The sequence below is a fragment of the Delphinus delphis genome, chromosome 13 (genome assembly GCF_949987515.2).
Source record: "Delphinus delphis chromosome 13, mDelDel1.2, whole genome shotgun sequence".
In the NCBI taxonomy this organism is placed as follows: Eukaryota; Metazoa; Chordata; class Mammalia; order Artiodactyla; family Delphinidae; genus Delphinus; species Delphinus delphis.
In genome coordinates, this window is record NC_082695.1 from 951,408 (window position 1) to 976,388 (window position 24,981).

Consider the following 24,981-nt stretch of genomic DNA (forward strand, 5'->3'; position numbering starts at 1 on the left):
CAGGCTCAGTAGTTGTGGCGCACGGGCTTAGTTGCTCTGCGGCATGTGGGACCTTCCCAGACCAGGGCTCGAACCCGTGTCCCCTGCGTTGGCAGGTGGATTCTTAACCACTGTGCCACCAGGGAAGTCCCTGAATCACGCATTTTACAGTGGTTAGTTTGATGTTTTGTGGATTTCACTTTAACTTTTAAAATTTAGTGCATCTCAAATATCAAACGGGGCATACTTAAGCTAAAAAGGTATTCATTGTGTCTGAAATCTTTTTTTAAGCAATTTGTAAAAACTGGACCTAGGAAACAACAGCGTCCCCAGCGCCACAAACAAAACGTCTGCGTGGGCAGGTGGAGGGAGGCTTTGGGCAGGTGCACCTGGCCTCTCCCCCGGCGCGGGAAGCGTGAGGGTCTGTGCGGTGAAGTGGCAGCAGAGGAGAGGGTGGGTTACGGGGCTGGGGAGCGAGCAGGCTTCCTCATCTCCCCACACGCTGCCCTTTCACTTGAGCTCCTAGTTAGGCGCGTGCCGCTTTGTAACTTACAAAGGCCAGACAACCCGGGGCGGGGCTGTAGTTAAGGAAAGGCAGCGGGCTTCCCCTTCGTCCTCCTCCCAGGGAGCCGCTGGCGGGCTGAGGCTGCCAGTCGCGGGTTCGCTGGTGCCTGTCTTTTCTTCTTTTTAAACATACAAACGTTTACTCTTTCTAAGCGCCTGCATTCTTGTCTCTGGGCTCAGAGGTGGGTTGCTCACAAGCGGCTCAGGATGGTCTCCTGGTACAGACCAGGGAGCCCCTATGTCCTCCGCCCTCAGGTACACCTGCCCGAGGCCCTTCCCTCCCTCCGCCCGCCCACGTAGACATCTTCCTTGATCCCAGGTGGTTCCAAAGCCCTTGAAAGTCTGAGCTTGTACCTCCCCTGGAGCCAGGAGCCCTGCAGTCAGCCCCATGTGCCCCGGAGGCTGTCCCGGCCACCCCTCAGGCTCCTGAAGGACAGGCAGAGCCCCAGCGGTGGCCCCAGTCCCCCCGTTCAGTTCTTACCTCCAACCCACCACGCGGCCTCCCAGCCAACCTCACAGCTGCTGGGAGGGGCACTCTCACCCCTCTTCCCCCACGGACAACCAGGGCCAGAGGACAGGAAATGGGGACCTGCCGGAGGGCAAACACGGCAGAGTGCAGCTGCCCGGGCACCAGCGCGGCTACGGGCCACAGCCAGGACCTACGGGAGCGCAGGACGCCGAATGCAGACAAGACCAAGAGAGACCGTTCAAGTGTTTTGTAGTTTGTAAATTTTTTTACACAGTGGCATTTTTCAAGAAAAGCGGGAGGCCTCAGGCCGTCCAGAACTGCCCCCTGGCATCCCCACACAAGGCACGGCGGCCTCTGGCCCACTGGACACTCCTGGTGCCAGACGGCCCGGCTCTCTCAAGACCGCCCACCCCCGCCCCCCGCTCCAGGCAAGCCCTGCGCCCCAGGGACAAGGCGGTTTCCAGCTCAGTAACAGACGTGGGAAGACGGGTGAAGGGCACCGGGGCCACGTGGTGTGCTGCTACCAGCAGGGTGCACTGGGACCCCGGGCCGGTGGGGGTACCTGGACACCAGACTGGCGGAACCCTTCCCTGCTGTGACTCCAGGGTGCCCACCACGAGCTCCCACCCTGCTCCCCGGGGGGAGGGGCAGGGCGGGGCCAGGAGTGGGGCACAGGAGGCGGAGGGCAGCGAGGTGTCTTATCTCCCTGTGGGCTGCCCCACCCCGTGCCCCCACCAGCCCCTGCCAACCGTGGGCCGGCTCCAGGCGTGTGCCGGACCAAGTGGGTTTTTTAAAGGAAACAGGGTCACTGCCAGAACCGGAAAACCCGCCACCTTTGGCAGAAGAGAAACCTCTAAAAGATAACCGTGGAAACAACCGGGCTGCTGGCCCACTCTGCTCAGGGGATGGAGGAATGAACCAGCCCCGCCTGTAACCCCTCGATGGGGCAGACGCTCACCCCCGGACTCACTGTGCTTCTGGGGACAAAGGTGACCTCAGTAGGGCCTGGCCAGGCACAGAGAGCTCGTGCCCCTCTCTGTGCTCCCCGTCGAGACTGACCGGGGCACAGAGCCACCCTGTCACTCCCACGTCACAGTCTAACTGCAGCAGACAGGCTCTCACGGCCGCCCCGTGTCAGGAAGCACAGCGATGCAGAGAGCCTGGCGCGTCTTGGGGGGGGATCGCGGGGGCCGACAAAAGCCACGACCCGGCGCGCTTGTAACTTGAGGCCCCGGAAGCAGGGGCTGCCCTGCAGCGCCCCCCATACCCCACCTCGCCCCTCCCCACCAGGCCGCAGGGAAGGGAGGGCCCCGAGCAGCACCCTCCGGTGAGGCCAGCAGGGTAGGCGGGTGGAGGGGCGGCAGGTGGACGGCACTCTGACCCCAGCCCCAGGGGCACAGGTGAAGGACCTGCACCTCCCGAGACCCCCGCCCACCAGCACCCCCCAGCAGCTTTCCCACAAGACCATCTGTCGGGGGCAGCGGGGCGCGCAGGGTCAGCTCAGCGTGAAGTGCTGGGCACAGAGGTCGCCCCGCCGGCCCAGCAGGCCCTGGGCCGGGATGAACTCCAATGGCACTGGCTCGGGCCCTTTTTTCTGCAGGTCCTGCTCGAATATCTGCGGGGCGGGGACAGGCGGCCGGTCAGGCGCCCCGCGCTGCACGGCCCTCACTGCCCCGCGCCCGGCCCGCCTCACAGCCTCACCTGGAAGGCGGTGAGCTCCAGAAGCGGCGCGAGGCTGACCTCGGCTTCGGACAGCGCCTGGCTAACGGCGCTGGCGGCCTTGGACGCCTCGGGGTGGTAATGCTGCTGGAGGGCCTGGAGAGGCACGTGGGATGTCACCGCCCCCCGTGGGCAAAGCAAGGGGCACAGGACGCACTGAGCAGGGGACCATCCCACCACCTCCGCAGGCCAAGGACAGGACAGACGGAGGCAAAGGCTCCCCTGGGTGAGCGAAGTGACAAGGCAAGGTGGGATCCTTGGGGACCTGGAAGAGATGCTGGCAGGGGCGTGCAGGTGGGGCTGGGTGGGAGGCCGAGGGGGAGCGCCCAGGTGGGGCGGCTCCAGGAAGCCCAGGGACTGACCGGCAGGCAGGGCGCCCTCACCTGCAGCTCCCACAGGGAGCTCTCCAGGGCTCGGCTCCGGGCAGGGTCCTCCTCTCGGGGGTCATAGGGGTCGGCGTCCAGCTCTAGGAACGAGACCCAGGCTCCAGTCTGCCACCTGCACCCACGTGCTGGCCTCTTGGCCAGGCCTCCCAGGGGCTCCGGCCACACTCACCAGGGCCCCTGGGGCGGTGCACGAGGACGCGGCAGGCTGGGTGTCTGCGCAGCAGGTTGCAGATAAAGGGCAGGACCGTGAGTAGAGCCTCGGGGGGCGCTGTCAGGGCCAGGCGGGCCAGGCGCTTGGTGAAGGCAGCCACCAGGTAGGCAGGCAGATGCCTGGGGGGGCGGGGGGGGGGGAGGCGTAAGACTCCACCCCTCCGTGCCAGCCCCCAGCTCCCGTCCTGGCCTGCGGGCCCGCAGCCCCACAGGGATGGGCGGGGCCCAGGCAGCACTGCGGCTCTGAGCCAGGCCAGGTGTCCCCAGCCCCGCCCCCACTCACGAGGACGACAGGAAGAGGTCAGCCAGGTGGAAGAAGCGCGCCCGGTACTTGACGTGGAAGACAGACGGGTCGAGCAAGCCATACAGCTTCCGGTAGAAGTCAGGGTACTCCCTGGCGGGGGAGGGGGGTGACGGAGCACGTGTCGGGGCAGAGCCACAAACAGAACAGATCAGGGTCACGGATGAACGTCACGGATGCACGGGCAGAGCTGAAAAGCCCTCAGACCCCGAGGCGGACACTCACAGGTTGTGCTTATGAATCAGGATGAAAAGTCCGTTCAAAGCCAGGAGGCTGACGGCTCCACCTGCAGACAGACGCGCAGCCGTGGAGCCCAACCTGACGGCACACCCCCGCCGGCTGCCTGGCCCGGGGCTGCAGAGCCCCCCCCCACCGCCGCCGCCCTGGTCCCGCTGCTCCCGGCTCCGGGGCCCACCAGGCGCTCCCTGCTCACGGACGTCACAGGCGCGGGCGAGGAAGTCGATCATGAGGCTGGGCTGCGCCAGGTGAGGCAGGATGGAGTCATGCATGATCACCAGCACCTTCTTGCAGATGCGGAGAGGCAGCTGCCGGAAGCAGCAGTCAGGTCGGTGCGGCCCGCCCCGCCTGCTGGAGCCCAGCCCCGGGGTCCCTCCCCCACCCCTACCTGGTGCTTGAGGAAGCCGAGCCACATCTGCTGGAAGGCCTTCCTGTGCTCCTGCGGGGAGGCGGCAGGGTGGGCGTGCCCACGCTCCCAGTCGTGCCCACTCTCCTCCTGCCTCCGCTACGGAGCCAGGAACTAAGAAACCCCAGCGAGAGAACACCTCCCTCTCGGCCACAGGCCCTGTGTTCACAGCCACCCTGGCAGTGACACTCAGCCCCAGAGAGGTCTGGGCAGGCCGCCTCTGACCTCCAGGAACCGTGCCTGGGCCCTTGGGGCCTCCTGTGACCCCGGTGGCTGACAAGGCCAGGAAGGGGGCGCTAGCCCAGGACCGGGGGATTCCCAGGGAAACCACCACCCACCCAGAGCGTCTCACCCTCAGATGAACGACCTTCCACTTGTCCGAGAGCTCTGCAGATAAAGCGAGGGATCACCCGACATGGGAGAAGGCCGGGGCCCTGCCCTCCCGCCCTCCCAGCCCCGGCGCTTACCCGCGTGCTTCACGTAGAAGCTGGGGGGGGCGCTCTCCTGGCGGGGCAGGCTCACGGAGGACAGCAGCGTGAAGGCGTTGTTCCAAAAAGCGAGGGGCACCTGCCGCAGACCTGGCCTGAGCACCTGGACGCCGCGTGCCCGTCACCCCCCTGGCCCCATCCTCCCCGGACCCAGGCGGCTCACCTCAGGGCGCCCATCAGTGGCCCGGGCCACAGCGTCCGCCGCGGCCTGCATCGTGTGGTAGCGGATGTCGTCGTGTTCCAGGTACTCCCGGAACTGACAGAGCAACAGGGAGCAGTCCTCTTCTGGAGAGAGCAGGCCTCCTACCACCGACTGCAGGGGAGGGGGAACAAGGTGGTGAGCACCTCTCTGACCCCCAGGACAGGCGGCCCAGGTGTGGAGCTCACATAGCAGAGTCTGGGGAGGGCTTCCAGAGGCCCCCCAAACCCCACAACCCACAGGCAGCCGGGGAGACCCGCAGCGGGCAGCCTGGGCCTCACCTTGAAGAGCTGGTAGGGGAACAGATAGTTGCCTTCCCACTTGGGCTTCTCCAGGGGGTGTTCGCCCTCCAGCTGCACGAACTTCATGAGGGTGCTGAGGGCCAGCTCCTAGGAGGGGCGGCAAAGGGACCGCGAGGCGCCCGCCACACGTCACCCCTGCAGACAGGCCCACAGAGCTCCCCCGGCCCTCAGGCCTGAACACCCGCAAGATAAAGCTCCTGTGAGAATCAGGAGACAGGACGGACGCAGCCACACCCAGAGGAACCAGCCACAGAAGGAAACAGCACCCTCACCTGGACCGGCACCTGCAGCCACGGCCCCAGACCCCTCGCAGACCCCTGCGCGGGCAAGCAAGGCTAGCGGCCCAGACTCACCTTGATCCGAAAGGAGGAGCGAGCCAAGAGCTCCCCCAGGCGGTTGCAGCAGCTGTGGTACCGGTGCCGCATCCACACCCTGTACTTGCGAGTGGCCCCCCGGGACCCTGCAGGTGGGGCAGGGCGGTCAGCCCACACCGACGCCCGCACACGCCAGACGGGACCCAGCCCCACCCTCCCCCTGCCCTCTACTCAGCCCAGCCGAGGAATGAGTGAAAAACGAGTCACTGTGGTTCCAGACCTGGGGCAGGACCAGCACGTTCCCCCAGGCAGGATCCTCTCTCCTTTCACCCCAAGACCCAGACGCGCCAAGGCCTGAGCCACAGAACTCTAAGCCTCCATGGAATTAACAGTCAACTATACGCATCATCAAATCCCACAAGAGGCGCAAAACAGGACCAACAGTTCCACCCCACCCAACCTTTACTTACACCTGGCTTCAACGTCCCTATTACCCACCCCTTCCCCCAAACACAATCTCCCGATCCCACCAACCCGCATGGCCTATGATGGAGTTCTGGGGCGGGGGGGGGCTCATCCAATGTTAGCAAGATCCCCCTCTAACCTTGTCAGAAACCAGGCCCTCCTGGACACTGACCTGCCATGACCATCTCCTCAGAGGGCAGCTGGCCCACAAACAGCTCTCCGCGGGCCAGCAGGGCCCCGAAAAGTCGGCTGCATGCACGCACCGCTTCGTGGACCTCCTCCTGGTCCTCAGACTGCGGGGAGATGCCGGTCGCGGGGTGCCCCGCCTGAAGCTGTGGCCCCTGCCCCCTTTCCCGACCAGGACCCCAGCCCCACCCCACCCCACCCCTGAGCCCGCGTGACCCTCCCATCCCACCTCTGCCAAACCCCACACCCGACCCTCCAACCTGGGAGCCCTGCGAGACTGGAGAATACCCCCAGAAAAGTCCTGAACCCCGCTTTGCAATTAGCTGCCGCATTCCGAACCCAAGCCCCACCTCGTCAGAGCCCGAGAAGGCCCCCATTCTGGTCTCCAACCCCGGGACCCGGCCGCGACCCCCGCCGCTCCCCACGGGCCCCCACCTGCAGCACGGCCAGGATGTCGAACACGGCGTTGGCCTTGCCTCGGTTTGCCAGCACCGCCTCCACCAGGCGGCCCAGCGCCCGGCGCGCGCCCCCAGGGCCGGCTTCCCCTTCCATGCCGCCACCCCACGCGGCAGAGACCAACTCAGCCGCCCACCGGCTCCGCCTCCCGGCGCGCCACTGACGTCACCGCCGGCGCCTGATGACGTCTAGCCCCGCCCCCTCGTCATCGTGGCGCGTCGGGCCGGACTGGCGCGCGGCGGGTGGCATGGCGCTCTTCCACGTTGCGCGGTACGGGGGCCCCGAGGCGGCCGGGGCGGAGGCCGAGGCGGACGGCCGGGCTCGCGCGCTGCTGGAGCGGCTGCGGTGCCGGGCCCGAGAGCGGGAGCTGCAGAAGCAGCCGCCGCAGCAAGAACCCTCGGAGCCCGCGGAGGCCGCGCAGACCGCTCAGGCGGCGGGGAAGCGGCGACGGCGGCCGCGCAGAACGCGGAGGCGCAAGAGCGGCGGGGCGCCGGGGAGCCCGCACGCACCTCCCTGCAAGCGGCGGAAGGCGGACGACGAGGATGAGGACGCGGGCGCAGGTAGGGCCTCGCGGGGCGGGGCCCTGGGACTCGGGACCGCGTGGGGCTGACGCGCCGCCCCGCCCCCGTTTCTGCCGCGCAGAGAGCAGCGAGGAGGCGCCGGCGGGGAACAGCGTGGGCGCCGAAGCCGCGGGGTCGCCGGAGGGCCAGGGCGGACAGCCCCCCGAAGAGGCTTCTGGTCCCCCAGCCCACGCCCTGGTGCTCGGGGGCTTCGGGAGGAGCAAGGCGCCAAAGGTGAGCGGCCCGGGGGGGAGGCTGCAGCGCTGGGGTGGCTGTCGTTACCGCGGCTTGTGTTCGTGGGACGGCTTGGAGGACGGTGCTTTCGCCTGATGGGTGTATGGTTTGTGTTCGGTGAGTGAACACCTGAGCCGGCCGACTGCTGATGTCTTAGCATTCTCGTTTACGGTTTGAATCCTGTGCAAACTCGGCACTTCTACTTTCAATTGTAAGAGTTCTCTTTCTTTTCCGAAACCAGCGGGTTGACTTGGTTTCCGTACTGCTGTCACAGAGATCTCTCTAAACAGCTTCGCTTCCTTGGTGTACATTTAAGGAGCTTCCACTGTGCTCACCAATCTAGCGAACAAAATGGGAGATCCTACCAGGCCTACCAAGTTCCTGGGCGAGTAGCAGATTTATGTCAGCATAAGATTTCAGTAGTCGAATACGTGAGTTAAAGGATGTCTGGAGCATGATCGTCATCATGAAGAATAAGAGAGGCTGGGCAGAGTGCCCTTGGGGAGATCCACTTTGAGTTGGAATCAGAAGACAGGGATCAGCCTGGTTAAGGTGTGGTGGGGGCAGGGGGGTGTGTGCCAGGGAGAGGGCCGAGTTGGGGCAAAGGCCCTGAGGTAGCAATGAGTTTGTTGTGTAAAACGACAGAGGGTTTGTACGGTTGGTGCAGAGCCAGTGATAGCAAACAGGTCACGGGCACCTTGCGGGTGTAGTCCGGAGCACAGCTGTCATTGGGGCACGGGTGTTACTAGGTGCGAAGGTGCCCCTGGGTGGTCTGGCTCAGGGAGTGGCGCTTTCTGGTATGTATTTTTCACGCCTTTTAAAGGCTTCACGGAGAGTGAGACGTGGGCGGTCTAGGAGAAGCTAGAAAGCTTGTCTCTTTCCTGCGGCTTCTTCAGCCTGAGTGTCTTGAGCGCTTGGCTCATGGGGCCCTGCTCTGCTGGCCTGGCGGGTTTGGGAGCGTTCACCGCATCTCTTTCTCTTTCCCTCTGTGATAGGTCCAGCCTTTCCTGCCAGCGTGGCTGGCTGAGCCAAGCTGCGTTGGAAAGAGTGTCACCGAAGGCCTGGTGCCTATTGAGGATATCCCGGAAGTCCACCCGGACCTGCGGAAGAGGCTGCGGGCTCAGGGCATCTCGTCCTACTTTCCAGGTGCCCCTGCCCTGCGCAGGTGGGGTGGGGTGGCGGTGGGAGCAGGGTTTCCTTCCAGAGCATCTTCTCCCAGAACCGGGCAAGGCCCTCGCTCAGCAGCTGTCCACACAGGCAGCCTGTGCACACGTCCGGTGGCAGGTGTGGTCCTGGCCTCGGCACCTCCAGCCTCTCAGCACTCCGGGAGGCTCTGGTGCGGACCTTGAGCGAGAGCCCAGCCCAGAGGTCACAGACAGGGAGGCGGCCGTCTCTGGTGCCTGTGCTGGTACTGGGTGTCCCTGCACCGATGTGACGTGCGTCTCGCCGTTCCTTGTCCAGTGCAGGCAGCAGTGATTCCCGCTCTCCTGGAGAGCGCAGCCAACGGGTTTCTGGTAAGCAGAGGCGGCTACCGGCCTAGCGACCTCTGTGTGTCTGCCCCAACGGGCAGTGGGAAGACACTGGCCTTCGTCATCCCCGTGGTGCAGGTGAGCGCAGAGAGCCCTCGCCCTCCAGGCGGGTCTGCAGGCAGGAGCGGCTGACGCGGGCGCGGGCGGACGTGGGGGGCGGGCTGACGCGGGCGGCTGTCTACCCCGCAGGCCCTGCTACGGCGAGCCGTGTGCCAGGTTCGGGCCCTGGTTGTGCTGCCGACCAAGGAGCTGGCCCAGCAGGTACGTGGGCCCATGCCTGGAGGTCAGAGCCGGGGGCTTCGTCACTGCGGCGCGGGGCCTCGGGTCGCGCTGTTCATGGCTGCTTTTCCTCCAGGTGAGCAAAGTGTTCAGCGTCTACACAGATGCCACTCCTCTTCGGGTCGCCCTGGTCACCGGGCAGAAGTCGCTGGCCAAGGAGCAGGAGAGTCTCGTGCAGGACACGTAGGTTCCTCTGGTCTGTGGGCTCCTCCAAGAGGTGGGCTCGCTCTGCAGCCGCATCGTAGCCATCTGGCCCTGGGGAGCAGAGCGCTGCCGTCCACAGGGTCCCCACGTCGGGGGGGTGGTCAGTGCAGGGCGGCCCTCCTGAGCCACTCTCCGCTCCACAGAGCAGATGGCTTCCGCTGCCTGGCAGACATCGTGGTGGCCACCCCTGGCCGCCTGGTAGACCACGTCGAGCAGACCCCAGGATTCAGCCTCCAGCATCTCCGCTTCCTGGTAGGTGGCCCACGTGGAGGGAGGCCCGGGCCCAGACCCGAAGCTGACCACGGCCCCCCCGCCCCGCAGGTCATCGATGAGGCCGACCGCGTGATAGACAGCATGCACCAGGCCTGGCTGCCGCGGGTGGTGGCTGCGGCCTTTCCCAGTGAGGGCAGTAGGGATCCCTTTGCTCTGCTCCAGAGAACACAGCCCCGGGCTGTGACTGCAGCCAGGTACCAGGCCCTGCACTCTGCTCTGCGCCCAGTGGGGCCGCCCTGAGCTGGTCCCCTCCGCTGTCCCCCGTCTGAGACGCTCTCCCACCAGGCTGGGGTGCTGCTTTCCTAGCGTGTCCTCCCTTTCCAGCGTCTGCTGCCCCCAGATGCCACTGCAGAAACTACTCTTCTCAGCCACTCTGACCCAGAACCCTGAAAAGCTGCAGCAGCTCGGCCTCTACCGGCCCCGGCTCTTTTCCACGGGGTCGGTGCACGGGGGCCTCAGAGACCCCGACGTGGACGTGGCCGGGGACTTGGGCGGGAAGTATACCTTCCCTGCGGGGCTCACGGTGAGCAGGGCACTTGGAGGGGGGAGGGGGCGTGTCTAGGCACCGGGCTGTGGCCAACGTCGCGCCGTCCCCCGCAGCATCGCTACGTGCCCTGCAGCCTCCGTCTCAAGCCGTTGGTCGTCCTGCACCTGATCCTGAAGATGAATCTCTCAAGGGTTCTGTGTTTCACCAACTCCCGTGAGAACTCCCACAGGTGAGGCCCGCGTGGTGCAGGGACTGGAGGGGAGAGGAGGTGGTTCCCCCAGCCCACCCGGCTCTGGCCTCTCCCGCCCAGGCTCTTTCTGCTAGTCCAGGCTTTTGGGGGCGTGCGCGTGGCCGACTTCTCCTCCCGCTACGGGCCTGGCGCTAGGAAGCTGATCTTGAAGCGCTTTCAGCAGGGGAAGATCCAGCTGTGAGTACCTGGGAAGACAGGCCGGGGTCCTGCTCTGGGGAGGGCGCTCGCTCCGGCGTCAGCCTGGGTTCCTGAAGGGCGCCTCGGGCCCTCCCCAGCTCCGTGGCGGGGTCCCCAGCAGGGCGGGAAGGGGCGTGTGTCCCTGCTCCCGGCCTCAGGCAGGGCCCGTGGCCCCTTGTGTCCTGCCAGCCTCATCAGCACCGACGCCACGGCCCGCGGCATCGACGTGCAGGGCGTGCAGCTGGTGGTGAACTACGACGCCCCCCAGTACCTGCGGACCTACGTGCACCGGTGCGGGACTGGCCTTGGGTCTGGGGAGGGGGTGGCTTGTGGAGAAAGCCTGGTCCCAACAGCCCTCAGGGGCTGGGGGCCACGGCTCTGGAGGAGGCTGTGCTCCGTTTCAGGGTTGGAAGAACCGCCCGCGCCGGAAAATCCGGACAGGCCTTCACGCTGCTCCTCGAGGTGCAGGTCAGCCTGGGGGTCTCAGCCCGAGGTGGGGCCCGGGCGGGGCGGGAGCCTCTTCCCCTCACGTGCTCCTTCCCCGCAGGAGAGGAGGTTCGTCCGGATGCTCAGGGAAGGCGGGGTGCCCAGGCTCGAGCGGCACGACGCCCCCAGTGAGCTCCTGCAGCCGCTGGTCCCACGGTACCAGGAGGCCCTGTCCCAGCTGGAGAGGGCCATCAGGGTGAGGCGCCACGGGGGCTCGTCTTGGGACAGCCGAGGTGGAGGGAGGAGACGGCAGGGGGCCCCACGGCCCGGAGGGGTCCGGCACCGAACTGGCTTTCCGAGCGGGCGTGGGGATGGGGCGTCTCTGCCCTCGGGGGTGGAGGGCGGGGCCGGCCGCAAGGAGTGAGCGGCGGGTGGCGCCTGCCAACCCCTGCCAACTGCCACCCCCGCCACCCCCGCAGGAGGAGCAGAGGCAGAAGGCAGCCTAGGCCGGGGCTCTGCCCTCGTGGTGGGGGAGCCGCCTCCTTTCTGGAAACATCCCGAGCACCGGTTGCTGGACGCACGAGCAGGAGACGGGGATTCCTCAGCTGAGCGAGCCTCGGTCCCCAAGCACGCTGCTGCCCTGGACACAAGGCTCCGGCCCAGGCCTGAGACCTTCCAGGGGGCACAAGGTCAGCCCCCTGTCGGGTGGTCTTTCTGGAAGCAAGTCTCCAGTGAAACTGTTTACACTCCCCCGGAGCTGATGGGGTGGCGTCTGCCACGCGTTAGGCTGTAAGTTGGGGATCAGCCTTGAGGTACCTTCAGGAATTCAGTTCTTCTAACAGCGTAAGCCACCACCCTGCGTGGGAGAGGTGGCCCTGAGTCCCTCGCTGTTGGGGTGAACGGCCGGCTGCTAAGTAGCCGTTCCCCGCGAGGCGTCACAGAGACCGGAGGATGCGCTGCGAGGTCATCGTGGCTGTACTTCACGATTAGTCATCGCGTGTGTGACACGAGTGTCCAGGAAACAGGCTTCAGAGCACTGACCGCCGTCTCTGAGAAAGCTTCGTTTCCAAGAGTCACGTGTTGACAGAGCCTTAATGGGAATGAACCGCAGCTCCTTGTGTTGGCAGAATCACCACCATGAGTCCTGGCGTCCCGTGTGCTCGCTGTCGCCCGAGTGGACGTCATGGGGCAGAGTGGGCAGCTTACGGGAGAGCACGCGGACCAGGACTCGGGTCGCACCAGCCCGGACCTCTTGGGGCTGTAAACGCACCCTGCATACCGAACCCGCTCACATTTCAGTCCAGGCTTCGCACGGGACCCGGGGGGCGGCACAGCCATGCACAGCCTCTGAGAGGCGGCTTCCCAGTCTGTGGATTGTATCTCAATAAAGCATCTGTTTAAAAACACATAGGACTTTTTCCCTGGTGACGCAGTGGTTAGGAATCTGCCCACCAATGCAGGGGACACAGGTTCAAACCCTGGTCCGGGAAGATCCCACATGCCGCAGAGCAACAAAGCCTGGGTGCCACAACTACCGAGCCTGCATTCTAGAGCCCACGAGCCACAACTACTGAGCCTGTGCTCTAGAGCCCACGAGCCACAACTACTGAGCCTGTGTGCAACAACTGCTGAGCCTGTGCTCTAGAGCCCGCGAGCCACAACTACCGAATCCTGTGTGCCTAGAGCCCATGCTCCGCAACAAGAGAAGCCACCGCAATGAGAAGCCTGCGCACCGCAATGAAGAGCAGCCCCTGCTCGCTGCGATTAGAGAAAGCCCCCGTGCAGCAATGAAGACCCAATGCAGCCAAAAATAAGTAAGTAAATTAATTTTTTTAAATAAATAAATAAAATTTAAAAAAATAGTGAACACACGTGCCCCTGGGTGATAGGATTGCTGGAAATAGCAGATTGCCTCCTCAGCCTGCCTTTTCTTTTACATTCAGTCACGCTTGTGTCAGAAGACGGGAAGAGGCCCAGGCAGGTGACTGAAGACAACGGCTGAGCTTTTAGAAGTTTCGTAATATTGATAATTGCCAGCAGAACAAAGAATTCCGATGTCACCTTTACTGAGCATTGCGGAGTGGCCGGGCGCGTGGGGACAGGAGAGAAGCTGCAGCGTGTGCGGAGGCCCCGAGCCTGCCCACGGGTTCCGGGAAGAGGTTGAAGTGGAGGCTGGGGGCTGGGAGCATGCAGCCACTCATGGGGGCACCGCAGGCGCTGCCGCTGCCGCGGGAGACTGAGCAGAAGCACCTCGGCTGTGGCCTGTCCCGAGCCTTCCTGCCCCTCACTTCCGGGAGGGGGGGCCCGGGAGTAGCAAAGTGACCACTAGGCGGAAACGACATTGCCTGCTTTCGCCCTTCACTTTGAACTTGGGAGATACAGGGCCTCCCCTGCACCTGCTGGGTCTCTGGGGCCTTGGGCATCTGGGAGACGGGCGGTAGTGGTGTCTTCAAGGCAGGCTGCGGTGTGTAGGTCACTTTGCTGTTGGGTTTCAACAGCGACTTGCTGGGCATTTATCTGGAAAAGAAGACGACTTCAGAGAAAAGCGAAGCAGCAGGAATTAACAGCGTGTAAGCCAGTCACTCATACTGCAAAACAAACTCATAGAAAGAGAGATCAGGTTTGTCATTACCAGAAGCAGGGGGATTGGATGAGACGGTCGAAAGGTACAAACTTCCCTTTATTAGGTAAATAAGTATTAGGAATGTAACGTACAACATGACAAATACAACACTGCTGTAGGTTACCCGTGATGTGTATGAGAGCTGTTAAGAGTAAATCCTGAGTTCTCACCACAAGGAAAACTTTTTTTTTCTATTTAATGTTCTATCTGTGTGAGATGGCAGACGTTCGTTAAACTTTGATAATCACTCCATGATGTGTAAGTCAGGTCATTATGCTGCACACCTTAGACGTATACAGTGCTGTATGTCAATGATATCTCAACAAAACTGGGAGAAATGAGAAGCAAAGAGTGAAGGGGGCGCGAACGTGGCAGACCAGCCTCGCAGGCGTTCCTGCTGCCACCGCACACACAGCAGGGTGGGCACAGATGCTCTGTGCTGGCAGGAACTGAGCTCACAAAGGCTCCAGGGGGCCCTCAGACCCCGGAACTGCATCCCCCCGAGGGTTAGAACTGATCAGGGTTAGGACTGAGCAGGGCCGGGCCGGGACCCACCGGTCCAGCAGCTGTGCTGGTCGTCCGACGGCCCTGGGATGGCTGTTCGGCCCTCCTGGGGGGACCCCTCGGCCAGGCCGGCCCACGAGCACCGAGACACGCAGATGACAGCGTGGCCTTGGTGCAACCATTCTGCTGCCCTCGCCCCCCTGGGCACGCGGGGCAAGGATGGGGAGCGAGGCACCTGCAGGTCTCGTCACCCAGGAAGGCCCCAGGTGCTGCCTCTCAGAAGGCTGGAGGGGAGGTGCCACTCTGGTGCGGCGAAGGCTCCCTCCTGCTGAAGAGCAGTCTAGACTGTGCCCACCGGTGCTCCTGGGAGCGTTCCCTGGCAAGTGTGCAAAGGGGTGCTGTGGCCTGCCAGCTTCTCCTCCCCCGGGCACATCGACGCCTTCTGGTACAAGAGACAGAGGAGGCGGGTGGCGAGGCCACGGCCGCAGCTCTGGACACATGTGCTGTGTCTGCGAACGCGCACCCCCAGAGCATCACGACAGAGCCGTGAAAAGGCAAATAAGGGGACTGTCAGGTACCATCCAATACTCCGTCTACGACTGGATGCTGCCCATCACCCCACACTCCTCTCTGTGAATCCCTATTCCCGCTCCATTCCCCCCACAGATCTAATGTATTTTATGCTTGGAATTATTTTATAGACCCCCGATCATGCGTCCCTGCAATAGAAATGTGCTCCAGAATTGACCACAAGGCTCTAAGTGTTCAAAAATAATAATCTTCTGGCCGCTGAGCCTGCGCGTCCGGAGCCTGTGCTCCGCAACGGGAGAGGCCACGACAGTGAGAGGCCCGCGTACCGCAAAATAATAATAATAATCGTCTGGATTGAGAAAGCGGTACAATTATTATTGGTATGCAAGTAATCAAAATGACAAGTGTATTACAGTTATGGTAAATAATTACTAAACATAAAAATTAAAATTTAATAGATGGAGAGGGCTAATCTGTTTTCTTCAGTTAGTTCCTATGCCCACAAGGCTCAGTGTCAACTCTATTCTTATTTTTCCAATTTATAAATCAAAACACTGAAAAAATCCCATTCCCATAAATAAACCGATGGCACCAGAGAGCTTTGTTGTCGAAACGTCACTCGATCCTTTGGTCCCTTTCTGAGCTCTGTGAGGTCTGTTGCCAAAATCTACGTCCAGTGCTCTCAGTTGGAAGGATGGGTCCTCCGGGTCGTGCGGAGACACAAAGCAGAAGCTGCCACCTGGAAGCCGCTGCATCCCCGCCCCCAGCCTTCCTGAGAGCGTCCTGTCCTCAGACTTGTGCCCACGCGAGCGGGCACGGTGGGTGGAGGGACACCCTAAAGCGGCTCCCGTGAAGCCATCCGCGCGGCACCCCACGGAGCCTCTGTTTATCCCAACTCACGGAAGAACTCTCCGGTTTCTGTAGTTACCACTGAGAAGTTAGCCATCGGTCTAACTGTCCTTCTGCAGGTGATCTGTGTGTTCCCTCCACTCCTGTGACCTCTCCTTGCCTCCCGAGTTTACCGTTGGCCTAAATGTGTCTGCGGGGAATCTTTTCTTTATCCTGTTTGAGACCTTCTGGCTTTCCTGAATCTCTGGATTGGCACCGTAAGCCGGTTCTCGAACGTCCTCAGATATTACCTGTCTCGCATTCTCTTCTGGAACTCAACTCCGACATTAGACCTCTCACCCCTCTGCCATCTGTCTCTCCACGCATCTTTCTTTCTTCCTGTTCTTCGTGTTGCAGTAGGTTGATTTTCTCCAGATCTCTCTGTCACTAATTCTCAAATGTACTGTTTACTCTCCCATGAAGTTTTTAAAAACTGCAGTAGAATTTGCATACAGGGGACCTCTCTGGCAGTCCAGTGGTTAGGACTCCACGCTTCCACTGCAGGGGACACGAGTTCGAGCCATGGTTGGAGAACTAAGATTCCACGTGCCACACAGCTTGGCCAAAAAATAAAATTCAAAATGTTCTAAATTAAAAAAAAATTTTAATAAAGAATTTGCATTGAGTAAAAATCACCCCCCCCCCCTTTTTCCTGGCTGCACTGGGTCTTTGTTGCTGCGCGGGCTTCTCATTGTGGTGGCTTCTCTTGTTGCGGAGCACGGGCTCTAGGCGCGCAGGCTTCAGTAGTTGCAGCACGCGGGCTCGGTAGTTGTGGCGCACGGGCTCAGTAGTTGTGGCGCACGGGCTTAGTTGCTCCATGGCATGTGGGATCTTCCCGGACCAGGGTTCGAACCCGTGTCTCCTGCATTGGCAGGCGGATTCTTAACCACCATGCCACCAGGGAAGTCCCCAAAATCACCCTTTTTGATGTATGGTTTTATGAGTGTTGACAAAGGCCTGTGGTCATGTAACCACCAACGCAATCGAGAATAGGACATTTCCATCACCCCCCAAATCCCCAATGGCTCTTTTGAGGTCAGTCCTTCCCCCCCCGCCCCCATCCCACCCCTGAGACCCCTGAGCTATAGTCTGACCCTATCGTTTTGCCGTCTCCAGGACGTCATATAAGTGAAATCATAGAGTATGTAGCCTTTTGTGTCTGGCCTCTTTTGCACAATACATTCGAGTTTCCCCCCTGCCGTCTGAGCACCAGCAGCCTGGTCCTGCTACCTGAGTGCCACGTCATCGTCCGGAGGGGCCGTGGTTTGCTTCTCCATCTGGCAGTTGAATGACTGGGCTGCTTCCAGTTTGGGGAGATTACGAATAAAGCTGCTATAAACATTTGCATACAGGTTATCATGTGGATGTGTGTTTTCACTTCTGTGTAAACTGTGAGAAGTGAGATTGCTGGGTCAGAGAGTAAATGATTGTTTAAGTAAAATACATAAGAAACTGCCGAACTGTTTGCAACGGGGCTTGGCTCTTGGGCGCCGCCCACCGGCAAGGCACGGGAGCAGGCCACTCCTCACCCTCACTAGCCCAGGTCCTCGTTTTTTAGCTGGTGTGTCCTTGTATCTCCTTGCGGTTTTAATTTGTATTTCCCTAATGAAAGGATACTGACATCTTTTCATGTGCTTATTTGCCATTCTTAGAGCTTATCTGGTGAAGTGTCTGTTCAAATCTTTTGTCCACTTTTAAAAATGAGTCTTTCTTTTGTAAAAAAAATATTTGGTTGCACCACGCCTTACTTGCAGTAGGTGGGTTCCTTAGTTGCAGCTCATGGGCTCCTTAGTTGCAGTTCGCCAGCTCCTTAGTTGTAGCACGCAAACTCTAAGTTGAGGCATGCATGTGGGATCTAGTTCCCTGACCAGGGATTGAACCCGGGCCGCCTGCATTGGGAGTGCAGAGTCTTAACCACTTCGCCACCAGGGAAGTTCCAAAAATGAGTTATTTTCTTGTTATGGAGTTCTGACCATTTTTTAAAAAAATAAATTTATTTATTTTCATTTTGGGCTGCGTTGGGTCTCTGTTGCTGCGCGTGGGCTTTCTCTAGTTGCGTTGAGTGGGGACTACTCTTTGTTGCAGTGCGTGGGCTTCTCATCGTGGTGGCTTCTCTTGTTGTGGAGCACAGGCTCTAGGCACGCAGGCTCGGTAGTTGTGGCTCGTGGGCTGTAGAGCGCAGGCAGGCTTAGTTGCTCGGCGGCATGTGGGATCTTCTTGGACCAGGGCTTGAACCCGTGTCCCCTGCATTGGCAGGCGGATTCTTAACCACTGTGCCACCAGGGAAGCCCTCTGACAATTCTTTACTGTGAAATGATAAGAAATATATGCTGTATATTGGTCTCTGCCCCCAGCTCCTAGAACCCTTGGAATCCACTGAGTGGCAGGGGTGCCAGGAGGTCTTTTGTTCCAATGAGGTGACTTGGTGGGCTCCTGGCTGGGGGTTGGTCACCAGAAAGACCAAACTATGATCAGAAGCTTGGAACCTTCAGCCTCACCGCACACACACCCCCCCCCATCCTCTGGGGAGCAGAGAAGGGGTAGGCACTGAGGTAATCATCAATCCGGCCCATGTAACGGAGCCTCCACAAAACCCCAGGACAGGTTCGGGGGAGCTTCCAGGTTGGTGAACACGAGAGGATTCTGGGAGAGTGGTGCCCAGAGAGGTCAAGGAAGCTCCACTTCCATTCCCCACACTTCGCCCTATGAATCTCTTCCATCTGGCTGTTCCTGAGTTATATCCTTTTATCATAAACCACTAACCTCGTAAGTAAACTTTTCCTGAGTTCTGTGAGCCGTCCTAGCGAACGATCCAACCCAAGGAGGGGTTGTGGAATCCTCCAATTTATAGCCAGTTGGTCAAAAGGACAGGTGACAACCTGGCACTTGTAACTGGCATCTGAAGGGGGTCGTCTGTGGGGCTGGGTCCTTAGCCTGCAGGCTCTGTGCTAGCCTCGGGCAGTCAGCGTCAGAACTGGGCTCTTGTAGGACAGCTGGTCCATGTCACGGAGACCTGGAGAACAGCTTGGTGTGGGAGACCCCCATGCAGCTGGTGTCAGAAGTGTCGTGAGTAAAGGAAACGCGTTTTTTCTTTTATTTATATATCCTATTACAAGTGCTTCATTGGCTGCGTCTTTTGCAAATGTTTTCTCCCAGTGGCTCTTCATTATCTCAATAATGTTCTTCACATAGCAAAATGTTTTTAATTTTAATAAAGTTCCACTTTTCATTTTTATTCTTTTATAGATTTGTGCTTTGGGTGTTGTAGCTAAGAAATCTTAATTTAACCCAAGGCTACAAAGATTTTTTCCTGTGTTTCAGAACTGTGAGTTCCACATTTAGGTCTCTGATCCATTCTGCGTTAATTTTTGCATATGGTGTGAGGTAGGGATTGAGATTACTTCCACTAAATTTTAAATTTCAATTGTTTTATGTTTAATTTCTAGAAGAACTATTTGGTTCATTTTTTTTTTTTTTTATCTGCTTGGTCTCTGGTGACCCCTTGTTTCTCCTCCATGCTTGTTATTTCCTCCTTTGTTTCTTTAACCATATGAAATACATTTTGCATTTCTTATTCTAGATCCAGCAATTCTGGCATCTTAACGTCTCTACAGGTGTGAGTCAGACCCTCACTCCTGAGGCCTCTTCACTGTGTATGCTGTGATTTTCTGTCATGAGCATACATTCTGGGGGCTGCTGGCTGGAGTTCCTTGAGGCCTGGAGTTGAGGGTTCCTCCAACCAGGCTAACATTTTCTAAGGCCAGTCCCCTGGGCTCAGACATGTGCTAATGGCTTCCCATCCCTCACTCAGTGATTATTCATGAGAACACCACCAGACCAATTCCACCATCTTCCTATTTGACACCAAGGGAACTGAGGATGAGAGGGGAACACCCTGCCCGAGCCAAGAGGCAGTGGGTGTCTTCAGCCCCTCCACTCCATCGCAACTTGGGACTCAAGCCCAGGATACAGGTGATTCCTTATTTCCAAATATGTTTGTATAAAGTACGTGTATTTTATAGACAAATGTATTTTACAAGATGCTCAGATCTCATTTTTTTCCATCATAATACATCATATAAATTCAGGGGAAACAGTTAAAAGTTTTTCAAACCACATGATCCGATATAGAATTTCTATCCAGAAGAATTCTCAAACTCAGTTTGAAGAAAAAATTTTTTAAATCATTTACAAAATTTTTATTTATTTATTTTTGGCTGTGTTGGGTCTTCGTCGCTGCGTGTGGGCTTTCTCTAGTTGTGGCGAGCGGGAGCCACTCTTCATTGTGGTGCGTGGGCTTCTCACTGTGTTCCCTTCTTTTGTTGCGGAGCATGGGATCTAGGTGCATGGGCTTCAGTAGCTGCGGCACGCGGGCTCAGTAGTTGTGGCTCGCGGGCTCTAGAGCGCAGGCTCAGTAGTTGTGGCGCACGGGCTTAGTTGCTCTGCGGCATGTGGTTTCTTCCCGGACCAGGGCTCGAACCCGTGTCCCCTGCATTGGCAGGCGGATTCTTAACCACTGCGCCACCAGGGCAGTCCCTGCACACAATTCTTAACATACGTACCAAAAATCGAAAAAATCATGTAGTTGTGATTCTTTTCTGAACAGTTATTCCAGTGACTTTCCAGCTTAATATTTGGAGGCAAATTTTCCTTAACAGGATAGCAAGTACCAATACCTTCAAATATTGATATGCTGTTCCGTCATAAGTCCCACTAATTCACAATTTAATATCATATACTGTACATACTCAAATTGTCCATCGTTCACAGCACATTAACAAAGTTACTAGAACTGTACTACCACGACCAAAGATGTTACAGAGCACACAGAATTCTGACCAGGAGAGCCAAGATCAAGGAGTGAGTGGTTTGCTTCAGGAAGAATTCTATCAAAAACAACATGGGACGAGAAGTACTTTAAAGTGTTGGGGGTCAGGGGGATGGGATGAATTGGGAGATTGGGGTTGACACACATACACTATTGATACTATGTATAATAAAACAGATAACTAATGAGCACCTATTGTAGAGCACAGGGAACTCTACTCAGTGCTCTGTGGTGACCTAACTTAGAAGGAAATCCAAACAAGAGGGGATGTATGAATATGTATAGCTGATTCACTTTGCTGTACAGTATAAACTAACACAATATTGTAAAGCAACTGTACTCTAATAAAAATTACCCAAAAAAAGTGTTCAAGACATTAAATGCACACCTGACTCCAAATGCTTTGTATTACAGGATATAAAAGCTACCCCCATCTATGGAATGTTAAGCTGACACCCAAGACAGTCAAAGCCTCCCGTATTCAATGTCCCACTGTTTTCTGGTTGTACCAAAAAATAAATAACCAGCCAATGCTTTCACCTCTTAAAAAAAAAATTTTTTTTTTACACTTAAAAAATGGGATGAGGGGGGAGTCCCTCCTTTTAAAAAATGTTTCTAGAGCTCCTAAAAAACTGTCATTTACTAAATAGTTGGATCGTGCAGGAAGAGAGACAGGGACCACTGATAGGACCAGGTGTGTGATACTAATCAGACTTGGCTTCTCTCTCTCCTGCGTCAACAGAAGCTGGGCTGTCCTCGTTTTTAGTTTCTCCATTTTCTGCAGGTACACCTTTAGTCTCTTGGTTAGCCGCTTCAGCCTGTTTTCCCTTCGCTCCCCCTTTCCCTTTTGTTTGCACCTTTTTTTGTCTGAAGATTTATTCTTTCCTGCCGCCTTTTTGGGCTTCGTTTCCACTTTTGCAGGAGCCGGTTTAGCTGACAACCTTTAAAGGAGAAAGTCGTATTTCTCTTGCTATCTTGATGTGAACATTAAGAAAACACTTTTATAAATAAACGAACATCCTATCTGCTTGGCAAAAGGTTACAGAAATGCGTGCGCAATGCCTCTGTGTCACTCTGTAGGCGTTGGGCATCCCCACTCAGCGCACGGAGCACCCAGTAATCATCAAGACCCAACACCACAACTGGAAGGCAGTCACGTGGGCTGAGAGGTGCTCCACGTTCTCACGTGTCATTGGCGGACGCCGGCCCCGTGAAGCCCGGGAACAGACCTGGGAGCTGGGGCTTCGCGCGCGAGCTGCGAGCTGCGCGTAACCAAAGCAGTTTTCGGCGAGGAAGGGATCCTCCCCCAGCTCTGGGGCCGGGTTGTGAAGTGTCTGCTAGGCCGCGCGGTCTTCGGGCCTGAAGGCAAAGCTGAGCTCCGTTCTCGCTCTCCGTCGTGGGAAAGGCCTCCGTGGGCAGGGGTGCCGAGGCGCCTCTCCCGACAGACGCCCCGGCGGGGCCGGCCGAGGAGACGCCGCAGCCCGGACTCCACTCTGCCTCCCGGGTGTGGGGCGGGGACACCCCGACCAGCGGCCCCTCCAGACACGCGGCGCCGGCGGCGTCAGCACCGCGGACAGCGGCCTCCCGGGGCCGGCGGGGCGGGGGTCAGCGGCGAGGGTCACGGGGTCGTCGAGGGGGAGGTGGACCGGGGGAACGCTGGGGCAACGGGCGGGCGGGGAGGCCGAAGGAGAGCCGTGCGGCCCTGAGCGCCCGCCCCGCCCCGGCGCGGACAGGCTGCGGGCCCTCACCGCGGCTGCCGGGCGACGCGGCGGAGAGTGCCGGCGGGGACAAGAGCGGCGGCAGCCGAGGGCGGGCCCGGGCCACCCGACCCCACCCGACGCAAGCCGGCGGCCGGCTTGGACCTAGTGCGCAGGCGCGGCGCCGGCCGATCGCCGCGGGCAGGCGGGGCGAGGGCGGGAGGACCGGAAGCAGCGGCAGCTGAGGCGGGAACTGCACGAGAGGCCCCCGGCCCGCGCCTGCGTACTCCCGCGGCTTCCTTCGCCCGCGGTCACGTGCGCGCCCGCCTCCGTTCGTTCCTACCGTTCGCCTGCAGCCTTCCGTCCACCCGTCCGTCCGCTCCTCCCCTGCCCACCCACCGCCTCATCGCACACTTAACTGCCTGTTGCGTTGACCAGGCACGTCCTGTCCTTGCCCTGGCAGGACCTGCGGTCTAGGGAGAAGGGGGCACACATCGGCAAAGGGATGCCCGGTTACAGGAAGTAGGGCCGAGCGGCTGAGAAAAGGAGGTGTAGGTTGAGTGCCCATTTTAAGTTAGGGGGCGGCAGTCAGAAAATGCCTCCTAAGGCTGTTGAGCTGGGATCTGAAGACCCACAAGGATGGTTTTTTCCCTTGTTTGTGACCAGGGAGATGGTCCAGCGGGTCTGTCCCTGGTTTCACTCTGGCTACCTTCAACCACCACCTCCCCTGCAGACACAGTGAGCTTTCCAACTTGTAAGTCAAGCTGTCTTCCAGGCTTCTGCTTAGCATGAAGTCCAGATCGCCGGCCGTGACCTTGTCCCTGTTTCTTCATGGTGCTTACACCGTTCTCAATCATTTTATCATCTGTCTGGACTAGTAGAACGTAACCTCCTTGTCTACTTTGCTCGTAGCTATCGCTCCAGGGCCTAGACACACAGTATGCACTCAGTAAGCATCAGCTGAATAAACCAATAATTTACCCATCTATCTCTCATTAGTTTTGATTTTCTTGAAGAGCCAAGTGTTGCTTTTTTTAAAAAACTTCCACCATTAGTGATAAAGTTGGCATGTATTATGCTTCAGCAAATGCTCACTGCACAGGGACAGAAGCACAGAGCAGCTGAGGAAGTGCTGCTGTCTAGTACAAGGTAGCACTGGAGAACAAGAACATTACGAAGAAAAATAAACGCACCGGGTCCTTCCTCCTCGTGTGGCTTTGGAACACAGTGGCCAGGTGGACATGGTCTCTGCGGAGAGAAATGGTGATTTCACTGAGAAGCTCCATCCCTTCTAGTTCTGGCTACTGTCTGGGGGAGGAGCGAGGAGAAGAAAACCTCCGTTCGCAACACTAACTTGGTTTCCCTGTGTCTTGTTTTCTCTTCACACAAATGAAATGAATATGACTGGTATCTTATTTTAACCTGAACAGTAGCTTTCTATGAAAGACAAAACAAAAAAGCATATAAAAAGGTCAATTTATTATACCTTTTGTTTGGTGGGATATCAGTGCCCTTTAAAACCCTACTATTCAAGTACAAATGACTGTTTACAAAGTATTTACAATTTCGGTCTTCTTCCTTTATATTTTAAAACACAACAGCTATCTGGTTACAACAGTTAACAAAAAGTCCTGAAGGTGGCAAAAGGGAAAGCCTCTGCCTCAGGAGGCTGACTCCAGCCTCCTACTTCCCCCGCCCCCGGATCCTCCAACCACCACCCAGCCTCCCTGGAACAAATGTCTCTGAATTAAAGAAAACCTGGGTGACTGCTTTTTCCACGGTGGCCAATTCCAGTTTGACGGTGTTTTTGCCTGCTGTCTTTATATTTTATGTTCTGAAGATTTCTCTCAATCCTTACCATGCATTGGGTGGGAACCCTGTTCTACAAGGTAATGTGGGATTCTGACAACAGTAACAATCTGAGGAAGCCTGGAAAACATCGTCCTAAACTCACACTTACTCTTACATATGGAAAGTTTAACCTTTAAAACAGAAAGCGAAGAAAACAATACACCGGACCCTTTACCTAAATGACTGTGGAAGACTAGGAGGTAGAGTGCTGACATCCAGATGTTACTAAATCGACTGATACCAGTAACGCTATTTTCTGTCCCATATTTTGCAACAGGGAATCGCTGAAGAAAACGCACTTCTTTCACTCACATAGTAAGACAGGGCAGGAGTCCCACACTGCAAATATTCAGACCCTAGTTCTGTTATCTTAGAAAGCTTTTGAGAGATTTTTCTAAATTCTCTTCTAGTGTTCTAGATTAATAGAGGACTTCTACTCAGGCAGCTATGTCTAGGATATTCTAAACACTCAACACTTCACCATCATCTACAGAGATCGTCCACATCCCAAGAAGGGTAAGAACAAAACCAACAGGCTTCACAAGTTAAAATAAGCTGAAAAGGAGAATTCCTTTTTAGTTCTGCACATTTGAGGATTTAAAAAAAAAAGTAGGAACTCTCCTCAGTACCCAGATACGAAGCACAGAAGCCTCGTGCAGCCGCACTCCCTCATTACAGCACATGCTGAACCCACAATGAACAAGTCAGAAGGCAAATTATAGTGTTCAAGTAACTAGAACGTTAAATCCTGTCCACTTTGAGCAACCGGTCTTTACTTTTTTCCAAATTTCTCACCAAGAACTCAAAAATGAGCTGCCCGGTTGGCTTCACTAAGGTATCAATCGCCGTATTAGTGTCCACATATATTGATGGGAAACAAAAAACTCGGGACAGGACACTTTCCTTTGTGTCATATAAAGTGATATAAAGGGGAAGGAGACAGACTGATTACAAATTTA

The 24,981-nt window shown here is 57.9% G+C and overlaps 2 protein-coding genes across 3 annotated transcripts; one reads left to right on the forward strand and one right to left on the reverse strand.

The window, feature by feature from the left end:
* Nucleotides 1-1,249: 1,249 nt before the first annotated feature.
* On the reverse strand, nucleotides 1,250-6,865 carry NOC4L (nucleolar complex associated 4 homolog). 2 transcript variants are annotated; one of them, XM_060027835.1, is made up of 15 exons: nucleotides 6,661-6,865; nucleotides 6,212-6,332; nucleotides 5,614-5,720; nucleotides 5,240-5,347; nucleotides 4,923-5,072; nucleotides 4,739-4,838; nucleotides 4,624-4,658; nucleotides 4,254-4,370; nucleotides 4,062-4,173; nucleotides 3,854-3,914; nucleotides 3,611-3,721; nucleotides 3,287-3,447; nucleotides 3,115-3,197; nucleotides 2,714-2,827; nucleotides 1,250-2,627 (listed from the first exon to the last, which is right to left on the reverse strand). In XM_060027835.1, exons 1-15 carry the CDS (start codon nucleotides 6,775-6,777, stop codon nucleotides 2,508-2,510), a joined length of 1,617 nt encoding a protein of 538 aa, XP_059883818.1. In that variant the 5' UTR covers nucleotides 6,778-6,865; the 3' UTR covers nucleotides 1,250-2,507. The 2 variants fall into 2 exon arrangements, with proteins under 2 accessions (XP_059883818.1, XP_059883819.1); XM_060027836.1 differs by having other exon boundaries at nucleotides 4,254-4,304; nucleotides 6,661-6,863.
* Nucleotides 6,866-6,875: 10 nt separating this feature from the next.
* DDX51 (DEAD-box helicase 51) lies at nucleotides 6,876-15,347 on the forward strand. The gene is given in 16 exon segments (XM_060027834.1): nucleotides 6,876-7,261; nucleotides 7,263-7,475; nucleotides 8,471-8,621; nucleotides 8,937-9,082; nucleotides 9,194-9,265; nucleotides 9,360-9,466; nucleotides 9,631-9,739; nucleotides 9,809-9,954; nucleotides 10,085-10,283; nucleotides 10,361-10,476; nucleotides 10,558-10,674; nucleotides 10,864-10,965; nucleotides 11,079-11,142; nucleotides 11,222-11,356; nucleotides 11,580-12,914; nucleotides 13,044-15,347. Coding segments are annotated over 15 exon segments (2,037 nt in total). The 5' UTR covers nucleotides 6,876-6,928; the 3' UTR covers nucleotides 11,607-12,914; nucleotides 13,044-15,347.
* Nucleotides 15,348-24,981: the final 9,634 nt, after the last annotated feature.

Bases quoted from the DNA above. Each gene is read 5' to 3' on its own strand.
- NOC4L (XM_060027835.1), bottom strand. From the start codon at position 6,777: ATGGAAGGGGAAGCCGGCCCTGGGGGCGCGCGCCGGGCGCTGGGCCGC. The intron at 5,348-5,613 runs GTGAGTCTGGGC...CGCCCCTCCTAG, and splicing joins GCTCCTCCTTTCGGATCAAG to GAGCTGGCCCTCAGCACCCT. The intron at 5,073-5,239 runs GTGAGGCCCAGG...CCTCCCCTGCAG, and splicing joins TCCCCTACCAGCTCTTCAAG to TCGGTGGTAGGAGGCCTGCT.